The sequence below is a fragment of the Hipposideros armiger genome, unplaced genomic scaffold, assembly GCF_001890085.2.
Source record: "Hipposideros armiger isolate ML-2016 unplaced genomic scaffold, ASM189008v1 scaffold_621, whole genome shotgun sequence".
NCBI lineage: Eukaryota > Metazoa > Chordata > Mammalia > Chiroptera > Hipposideridae > Hipposideros > Hipposideros armiger.
Window position 1 is genome coordinate 941,999 of NW_017731971.1, and position 10,036 is coordinate 952,034.

Below are 10,036 nucleotides of genomic sequence, written 5' to 3' on the forward strand. Positions count from 1 at the left end.
ACAGCTAAGATGCTGAACAACAGCTCAACCTGGAGCTGGGCTGCCATGAGTCGCCTTAGTCAGCGTGGGCTGCAACCCCTACTGCAGTGGGTTGCCATGGGCTACCGTGTGTAGCCAGCAGCCAGCATGAGCGGCCAGCAGCCACCTTGAGCAGCCGTCCAGAAGCCAGCGACTGATCTGCCTCACCAGGGAAGAGCACAATGATGGTGCCAACTTGGGCCAGTGAAGCAACAACGTCCTCCACAGCTAGAATGAAGAACAAAAGGACAGCAACTTGTCTGTTCCCCTTCCCCCAATTCCCCAGCACTGTTCCCATCCCCCAATTCCCCAATAAAAAATCTAAAAAACTAAAAAAAACTAAAAAAAAAAATAAAAGGGAAAAGCGGGCTTTGGTTCCCCCTGCTGGCGCTATTCGACATGACAGCCAACCCCTTCACACCTCTCTCCCCTCCCTCTCCTTTTGCATTCCTCAATTGGGTCAAATACTTAACCCCATTGCTGCAGGGTAAGGCACACAACAGACCTCAGGAAACAAGTTTTATTTCCAAACCCCTAGGAAGGCATTACAAATAATGGAGATAGAAACCCAAATCAAACCCCTAAACAAAGGGAGATGGGGCCTGCAAGGTAGGCGGGAGGACCCAGCCGGTCAGGGGTGGGAGGTAGGGGAGGTGCATTCTAGACGGGGACCTCACCCTGAGCCTGAGTCTGTGTAGTAGTGTGATATTCTAGGGACAGGGAGCTGGGCATCAGACATCCTCACCTCACTAGCCCGACTGTTGCCCTGGGTGATTGGCAGAAAGAGAAGGCCACAGCACGCGTGAGGGCAAGGGTGTCACCTAGTCTGACCTCAGCATTGACTGTTTGCTCTGATCCCCACCAGTCCATAAATAAGGTACCCTGCGTATCTCGGGGCTTGACCTGGGGGCGCAAGCAAACTAGCCAGGGCCTCTGGAAGAGGAGGCCGGGCAGCCTGACACCGGGCAGGGCTACAGGAGGACACAGTCGGACTCTTGCTTTGGCCTCTGCCGACGCTCCCGGGCTGGGCGTCTGGATGGGGCTCCTCTCCCCTGTATGGATTTAACAACAGGTCATCCGTCAGCCTTGCCAGAGCACAAGGACAGAAGTTCTAGGCTGAAGCGGGGTTGGGATGGGGAGGGAGAAAGACAGGAAGGGGCGCAGGGGTGAGGGACAGACAGGAGAAGGGCCCTGAGGGAATTTCACGTGCCTGGGAGCTGCAGGGGTGGTACACTGGGGATGCGGGCTGGGGAAGGGGCGCTCAGGGCGGGCCGCAGGGGGCTCACCTGCGGCGGTGGGGCCCGGGCGGGCCCAGGCTGGACCCCTTGCTGCTGTTGGTACTCCTCATGCTGCAGCTGCTCGGCCAGCTCCAGGTCGCTAAGACCCGCCGTGCCTTGTGGCTGCTGTAGGGACAAGGCGATCAGGTAGTCCTAGAGAGGGGAAGGGAGAGGGTGTGGGCCGCGGCCCACCAGCTGGATTTAGGTCTCCCAACCTGGTTCTCCTCATCCTTCAACTTCTCCAGCTCCTCCTCCGTCACAGCAAAACCCGCAGCCACGGAGGTCACCGTGGTGCCAGAGAAGACACACACAGTAAGCACGACAGGATCGAAAGGTAACAGGGGAAAGGGACATAGGTGTCACATGCTGTGATCTCTGGATGACCCAATGCATGCAGCTCACCAACTGCTAAAAGCTCCCTGACGTGAACATGCTCCCTGCACCCTCCCCAAAGGCCCCACACACCTGGTCTACCTGCCGCTGCTTTTCTGGGGAGCCAGTCCCACCTTCCGCTCCAGACCCCTTGTCCAGGGAATGACTGAGGTGAAAGTCAGAGTCACAGAAGCAGCTGTCGCCATCCACATTGTGCAGGCTCTCCCACACCACCTGCTCCTCCTGTAGAAAGCCCTGGTCGGTGACCAGTAGGTACAAGTGACTCTGCAAGGAAGAGGGCACCGCTGATGAGTGGGATCAGTGATCCAGAGGCAGTCTGCTGCCTCCAATCACCTGAGATGCTCAGAGACTATTTGAACCAAAGGGTGTCCCGGCTGGAACACGTCACCGGAAGCATGAGCATCTTTTATGCTTGTGCGGCTGTGGGGAGAGGGAAGGGGTGTCTGCGTGTATGGTGACAGCGAGGTGGTCACTGTGCTCAAGCAGAGTCCTCAGAGCAGAGGTCTCACAAGATCCTGCTTCCTCTCTTCCTTCCCATGGTTCTCTGGGCTCGCCTGACGGCTATGAGGAAAAATCATGTGAGAACCGAAGCCCTTTCCCTCTCCCCGTAGAGAGCTTAGACAAGTTCTAATCTGCAAGACTACAGTATTGTTCAAAAGTTCCACAGTCTGTCCCGTCTTGGGAGAAGATTATACTTTCCTGTCCCCACTGATGGCAGGCTTATTCCTCATGGCTTGTTCGGGCCAGTGAGATGTTAGCACAAGTGACACATGTCACTTCCAGGCAGAAGCAGTAAAAGCGAGTGCATGGTGCCCCTCCTAGATTCCAGAAAAAGGCTGTTTTGTCAGCCTGGGACCCAGAGTGGAGATGATGTTGGGACAGAAGTGTAGCCAATCTGCAGTGGACATGCAGCATGACAGAAGGCAAACCACAGGGATGTTCGGGGTCCCTTGTTCCCAGAGCTTAATCTGTCCTATCCTGACTGAAACACTGACCCAGAAGGAAAAGGCATGAGGACATAAACAGCACACTCCCCTCCCCTCCACCTCCAACACCCCATCACCTTGTGCTTAGTCATAGTGCTGAAGTGGTTGTTTCGGAAAAAGACGCTAAGTTCACCCTCCTTGGCAGCGGCCGTCAGCTCACACAGTCCGTGGTAGGTCAGCTGTGCCGCAGTGGTCTCCAGGAACTGCTCGGCGATCAGGCCTGCGACGGCACAAGATGGTGGTGGGTTTGGCTTACATCCAAAGTCATAACTGGAAGGACCACCCGAAGAGTCCCTGTCAACAAACCTCGGGGTGGCCCCACCATCTGAAAGCCCTTCCCCGGAGCTGGCCACATTCATTCAACAAAGTGTTACTGAGTGAGCAGCCACCTTGTACCAGGCACTGTACTGGGCACTGAGGGGACATGCCAGGGAACTAACACAGCTCCCCAAACTCCCTTTCATGGAGTTTACATTCTAGTGGGATGTGGTGGGGGAGGGGAGACAGACAATAAACCTAAGTGGCCACCATTCCCTCCACATAAGATCCACAGAGGACACGGGAAGGAAGTCACCTTCCGTAACGAGGTTGGTGTCACTCGAGTGCTTGCAAGTGATGATCTTCTCTACCAGCTGGTTGTAACTCAGTTTCCCCACTGCACTCGCAGCCTCAGGACTCTGCATGGGCAGTGGGGTGGGGTGGGGGGGGTACAAACAAAAAACAAAAAAACACTGAGATCTTTTTAGGAAGGAAATGAACCACGACCACAAGGACTGCAACCCATGCCAAAAGGTTCCTGAAACTTTTGATGTCTAAAGAACTGCATATGGTTTGCTTGTATTTGAAGAGTACCACCCCCCAAAAAAGGTTTAAATTCAAGGAATTCTGCACTGGGTCCTTCCTCTCAACCCTTTTACCCTCCGGAACCAATCTAATCCCTGCCTCCCTAACCCTCGCATAAAACTACGCTTCTCTGTTAGCGTGAGCTGGATCAGGGGCTCACTGGGGCCCTCTCACCCTCACCTGCGGGTCCACAAGCCAGCCGTGGTACAGAGGTATGCCCAGTAGGTCGAAGATGCTGCACTCAGGTGTATACTCAAAATCCGAGACGCCCGTGAATCTCACGTTGACGTCCAGGCCTGTGGCCAGTTTGGGCAGCACTGTCATTGCATCATCCACATTCTGGGTACAGGAAAGAAAATGGCGGATCTATCAAACCAACACGCTCGCTATCCATCTTAAATTTTGTTTTGTTTTCTTTTTAGCTGAGCCTTCCTGCCACCTGTTGGCAGCTCAGCGGCAGCTCAGGGGCAGGTCAGCTCAGGGCCAGGGCTGTTGCTCAGAGCTCGCACTCTTGAGCGAACTCTTGGTTAACCAACTGAGTCACTCAGCCTGCCCTTGTCCATCTTAAACTTACACAATGTTATATGTCAGTGATATCTCAGTAAAGCTGGGATGGGGGCGGGGGAGAAAATGATGGACAGTCTAGCCTCCCCTCCCCCCGCCCCACTCTCACTCCCACTCCCAGAAGTAAACAAATTAATCTTGTTGCTTTTCTTCCCTGGTTCTCTAACAAGCCATTCCATTCCCCCCTTGCCTACACCTTTCTTTAGCTGATATAAATGAGTGTATTTTCTAGGCTACAGATATACCACCCTCTTCCTCCTGCAGAAAGAAATCATAGTTCAAGGAAGCCTCATGAAAAGCAGCAAAAAGGCTTCTCTTACTGGCCTGCATGTCTCCTTTCCAGCCTGCAAACCCCGCTGTGCACAGACCTCTTGCTCACCTGCTGAAAATTAAGCTGCAGTCCCTCTGACTTCTCCTGGGGCTTGATGGACAGGAGGCAGTCTCCTGCAAGACAAGATTCCTTATCAGCCTACCCACCAATTGTCTCCAAAGGCGCTTCCTCTTCTCCTGGACACTGGGGGTCAGGTCACAGAACTGCAGATTTTTAAAGCTAGAAAGGGCCTCAGAATCTATCCAGACCTTTCATTTCTCAGAGGAAGAAACGGGCACACAAAGGTGAAGGGCTCCCCCCACCACAAGGTCACATAGTGAAAGCTAAGGGCAGAATTGGGGTTACAACCCAGGACTCCTGACACCCTGGCTTTTGCTTTTCTTTCCCCAGCCTTGCAGAGAAGCCCCGTAGACCTGCACCCTCCCTGACACATCAGAGCCCCCAAGGGAGTGTCCGTCAATATTCTGGATTTCTGGCTGAGTGGACAGCACTTGAAGCTTCTGTGGAATTCCCCTTCAAAGCTCAGTCACTCACCAAGGTGGGCCATGAGCTCGTCTGAGGTGATCACTTCCTTCTGAAGGGGCAGCTTGACCTGGAGATGAAGGGGTCACCAAAGGGTCAGCTATAGGAGTGCTTTCCGTCACACAGCATTGAAGGAGAAACCCACGAAAGGCGGGGAGAGGGCAGGGGACACGGTGGACAAAGAAAGCTCGCAGCGGGGGCAGGGGAATACATGTGACATGCTTCAAGGCAGTCCCATGTGCCAGGGGGTGGAAAATACAGGAGGAGGACAGGTAACTGTTCTGATGAACATTTTATCTCACTTGTTCAAGCTGGAGAAACAGAATAATCTGGGAAGTTGGGACTGGTTTGAGGAAAATCAGGACGCTCCAGGAGGTGGGTGAGGGAAGAGTATGCTCCCCTACATTTTCCGAGCCCCAATCCGAACCCTCTCTCACCTTCCACTGAAGAAAGAGGATATTCATGATGGCGAGGAGGGGGCAGGGGCCGTTAGCATTCTGCATGATGATGGGTGTCCGTTCCCCCTTCCAGGGGATCCACTTTACACAGTAGAAATCCAGCTCAGGCGGTCGGGCCCTGGGGGACTGGGGAAGCTCCTGGGGCCTGGAACATGCCCCCGCTGTCTCTACCTCGGGCTGTGTCTCGTGGGCCGGCCCTGGCTGGCTTGAGCTAGCGTCGGGAGGAAGGGACTCAAGTTCATCCTGGCCCTGGGCTGGCAGTGAGGCTTGGTGGGCTGGTTCCTGTTCTCCGGGGGCCGCCCCATCGGCATCTCCAGCATCTTTATCCTGAGGGTGCTCATCTGGCTCTGACAGGACCTCGTGGTTTTCAGAGCTGACTGCTTGTGCAGACCTGGTCTTATCAGAGGCTGGACGCTCAGGTTGATGGCCTTCCATGGTCAGGAGGGATCGACTGACGGGCACCAAAGGACTTGACGGTCCTCAGGCAGTTGCCTAATCCAAACTTCGTACGCAAAAGGGAGACTGATCCAATAAGGAGGAAATCATTGGGCTGGAAAGCAAACAGACCCGGAAAAGGCTTGGAAAAGGGTTGCAGTGTGCACGGCTGGACAGTGTCTGCAGTCGCTCCTGGCGATGTGGAGTCTGTGTCTTTGTCAGCTTGGGTAAACAGAAGGGCAGCCTCAGGCTTGAGCTCTTTTCACCTCTAACCTGCTGTGACCAGATGGGGCCAATGAGTGTACGGGGCCTTCAGGCTTGGGACGGATGATTCTAGTGGGATTGAAGACACTGGGTGGAGTCAGCTTCCCTGAAACAGAGAAGGACAAGGAATGCAGAAAAGACAGAGAGAGTAAAAGGAGAAAGATAAAGGGGAAAGACATGGAGAAAGAAATGTTAAAACTATACTGATGGTTATTAACATGGTTGAGCTTTAGCTCACCCTGTAATAAGCATCAGGTCGGGAACCCCCCCACCTTTGCCAGGACCCAAGTAATTCCTCTGCCCTACACCAAACCCCGCTGTTCACGGACCATCCTGAGCACACACAGGCTGCTTGTACCCTTAGGGCTGCCTTCTCTCTGCCTCAACTCAAGGACGAAGCAATGCACAGTCGCATAGAGCTGGGAGTGATGAGTAGAAGTGCAGAGTCAATATCACGCCGCTGAAGACAAAACGCTGGTGAGGAGAAGTCCTTCGTGTCAAAGGACGCTATTGAGCCTTACACAATCTCAAACCACAACAAAAAAAGGTATTGGGAGGGGCTTCCTGTAGGCTGGAGAGGGGAAATGGAGGCCTGTAGGGACCTGAGTCAGAGGTCGGTACTGATACATGAGTTCACATTAGGACCACAGGGACCACTGCCCCGTACGAATTCTTCAGTGAGCTTTCCTGGACAGCTGGAGTTGAGACAGCAACTTCTCCTCCCAAAACGGCCTAAACCCAGAGATACTCTTTGGCCCACTATTTATACGGAATACAGAAATGCAGATGGTCGATTTACGTAAAAAATGTTCCAGGTACATTCAACCTGCCTGTGCCTTGGTTCTTTCTGCCTGTTCCTTTCTAGGTCATTTTAGATGCGAACCCTGGACCTGTTTAACCTGCTCTCTATCGCACTAAGCATCAAGTTCAGCAGGGACAGACATTTAATTAACACTGTGGACAGTGAACAATAAAAAGCCACAAACCCTTGCCTCTGGAAAACATCTCCCTTCAACCCCCTTGCTCCCCTGACTCAGGGTAAGAAATGGGGAGAAATTAAATTTGCCACAGGTCTTGTCTTTTCTCCAGCTTCTTCCTACCCTGAAACCATGGCTTCCTTCTTGTAATCTGTCAGGAGTTGAAGGCAAAGGTATGGCCTGGGAGATAAAGCGGAGGAACGTAAAAAGTGACCGAAATACCCTTAGTCACCCAAATTGATCAGCCTCCTAATTCAGACATAATTAATGCTAGCCACATCTCATTCACATGTTGCTAATTTAGAATCAGAGTAGCAAAAATTGCCTGCAGTCCTGACACTTTTTTTTTCTCTCTCCTTTCCTCCCCTCCCAAATGACACTTAGGATGAGCCTTGGAAGCAGACACCAGAGCCTGGGGAAGTTTAAAAAGCCTGGAGGAAAGCAGGGCTCATTTCTTATCTTTTCTGTCCAATGCCAGAGAAATGATCAATAATTAAGTGGGGGCTGGGCAGCTAGCTGGCAAGGGGCTGAGCCAAAAGAAACCAGGAGCTGGACAACGGAGGGAGCTGGGTCCCAGAGGAACTGGGCAAAGCTGAGTGGGCTAAGTCCTAAGCGGCTGGGCAGGAAATGTAATGGAGGATTTCCACTCCACAAGGTGCATGTCTGGTGGGGTGGGCACGGGATGATTTCAGAGCAGGAAAGAAGGAGGGGCGAGGACTCAACAAATCAGGATTCCGTTCTTCCCCTCTTCTCAATTCAAGTCCCATGCATTCTCTCCAGCTGGAATTAGCCTCGCGTGGTGGGGGAGGGAGTTAAAATAGCCCTGGCCCCTCCCTAGCAGTGGCAGTAAGTAGCCAAAAGTTGGAAGAAGCCTATAAAATGGGTAGGTAGCTTCAATAAGATCCCCACACACACACACACACACCAGAACTTTCCTCTCCCCGCACGTCCCCTACTGTCCCACTCCAATCTCCTTCTCAGTGTGACCCAGATCGTCGTGCAGCTAATAGTTTAAGAAGTCAACCACCACAGGGCAGAAAAGAAAGAAAGCGAGGGCCCAGGCAGCTCGCCTTTTACACATTGCCCCTGTCTTAGCCCCTCCAGACGTGTAGACACCAAAGATGTGGGGACAGACAGTGTCATCTCCCCAGAGCCGGGAGAGAAAAAGAACGGGGTAGGAGAGGAGGTGAAGGAAACGGATAAAACAACGTTTTTACCTTAAAGAAGTGGGTGCTGGTCCGGGACTAAAAAGGAGGATTCAGGTCAGGCAATTCGATGGGGGCGGTGGGTACAATGAGGCACGCCGCCAGTCCCAGCTGCCTTCCAGCTGTCAACACCAGAGCTTACACATATAGGTTTACGAAAGCGGCGGTCCTGGCTGGGTCTTGGCCACTTCCGGACTCACGCCCAGGACCCAGCGCACTGGACGAGGGCGAGGGCAGGCAGGGGCACAGCCCAGGTGTCCCACCCCTCCAGGTTACTCAGAGCGCGTCTTCAGGATCCCTGAGTCGCCGAGTCCAGGGCGTGCGCGCCAGGCCCTGACTACAAGCCGGTTTTCAAAGGAAGTTTGTAGTTCTTTTTTTCTTCTTTCTTTCTCTCTCTCGCTCTCTCTTTTTCCCATCGGGACAAAGAAAAATTAGTCAAGGGAAGCTCCCTGGAGGAGAAGGTGGCCTGCCCAGCACTGGAGGGTTTCCATCGGGGCTCTCGGACCTGGTCAGCAGCTTGGTGATCAGCAGCAGTGAGGGAGAGAGAAACAAGGAGAGAATAACAACAGAGCCTTTCTCTTCCCTCCGCCTGCCGCTGGAAGGGACCGAGCGCTGTGCCTCTCTGGTGAGAACAGGGAAGGGCAAGTGCCCTTGCCGAGCGGATAGGAGGAGTAGGGCTGGACAGCAGCAGCTCACTGGATTTGGGCTTTCTCGGGTAAGGCGGTCCTTTGCTTTGAATCCACAGAAGCAAGACCAAAGAGCGAGATTTTTACACGTTTACCCATTTAAAAAAAAAAATCCTGCTCCTTTCCAAGTCCTTACTCTACCATTTGTTTAGTCCAGAAATGAAACCGATTGGGGCTAGGCCCTTATTAGCGCAGAAATAGGTGGGCAGGAAGGCGCAGGCTCTGGGGAGAAGAGTGTAGCAGGGAGAGAAGCAGCTGAGCCAGCAGGAGATCCATTACCCCCTGCGCTCTGCTCTGGTCCTTGTTCCCATCACGGGCTTCCCAGCAACCACCTCCTCTCAGCTGCTAGCTTGGGGGGCAGCAAGAGCTGGCGTTGTTAGTCCGGCGGTAGAAAATAAAGGGATGGATTAATAAAGGAGAGAACATTTGATGATGAGAGTACATTTGTTTGCAGCGCTCTGCACAGCGTGGGCCTGGAAGGTGGCAGTTGGAAGGAGGTTGGAACCCAAACTCTACATTCTGAAGGGCCCTCCAAAAATCTACTGACAGGGCAACCGCAGGATGACTGAGCAAGCAGCTCTGAAGGCTGAAAAGGCAGTTGGAACAATTAGGGAGGCAGGGAGCGAAGAACCCAGATTACAACAGTCCAGGAAAAGGAGGAGACGTTTCCAAGGCTATATGAAAAAGAAAAAAGCCGCAGGAGTTGGCAAGAGATTGTAGGTATTCAGAAGAGGCGCCAAAGGTGATTCTAATATTTTTTATCACATGGACAGTTGGTTATCACAAAGTTGGTAGCAATGGGTCAGTTTGGTAAAGGGGAGAATTCGAGAAAGACGAAGAAAAGCTGTTTTGCCATGTGTCATTTAAGATGTCAACCAGAGATTCAGTGTAATATATATGGAAAGATGCTCTTCTTAGCCGGACTCGAGAGGGAGAGTTCAGATGCCACGAAAACAGGTTACTGTGAGACATACACGTTTGTGTCTCAAATGACTGATCGTAGAAAATGCTTCCCTCAATTCTTGGGGCCATTTCGGAGCTTCTGGACTACGACTCCCAGAACGCCCTGCGCCGCGC

At 52.8% G+C, this 10,036-nt stretch overlaps 1 protein-coding gene across 3 annotated transcripts; it reads right to left on the reverse strand.

Moving 5' to 3' along the window:
• Nucleotides 1-523: 523 nt before the first annotated feature.
• On the reverse strand, nt 524-8,872 carry MINDY1 (MINDY lysine 48 deubiquitinase 1). 3 transcript variants are annotated; one of them, XM_019625268.1, is made up of 10 exons: nt 8,286-8,872; nt 5,372-6,197; nt 4,947-5,004; nt 4,461-4,525; nt 3,698-3,856; nt 3,249-3,351; nt 2,752-2,894; nt 1,761-1,952; nt 1,305-1,421; nt 524-1,070 (listed from the first exon to the last, which is right to left on the reverse strand). In XM_019625268.1, the coding sequence occupies exons 2-10, from the start codon at nt 5,825-5,827 to the stop codon at nt 990-992; spliced, it is 1,374 nt and encodes a 457-aa protein (XP_019480813.1). In that variant the 5' UTR covers nt 5,828-6,197; nt 8,286-8,872; the 3' UTR covers nt 524-989. The 3 variants fall into 3 exon arrangements, with proteins under 3 accessions (XP_019480813.1, XP_019480811.1, XP_019480812.1); XM_019625266.1 differs by having other exon boundaries at nt 1,305-1,448; nt 8,286-8,871; XM_019625267.1 differs by lacking the exon at nt 8,286-8,872 and adding an exon at nt 6,421-7,591 and having other exon boundaries at nt 1,305-1,448.
• Between the last annotated feature and the right edge of the window lie 1,164 nt (nt 8,873-10,036).

What these genes read in the sequence shown, in the direction of transcription:
- MINDY1 (XM_019625266.1), bottom strand. Translation starts at nt 5,827, where the DNA reads ATGGAAGGCCATCAACCTGAGCGTCCAGCCTCTGATAAGACCAGGTCT. An exon ending in GCACTATGACTAAGCACAAG is followed by an intron (nt 1,953 to 2,751) that starts GTGATGGGGTGT and finishes TCTTCCTTGCAG; the next exon opens with AGTCACTTGTACCTACTGGT. An exon ending in CCCGGGCCCCACCGCCGCAG is followed by an intron (nt 1,071 to 1,304) that starts GTGAGCCCCCTG and finishes AAATCCATACAG; the next exon opens with GGGAGAGGAGCCCCATCCAG.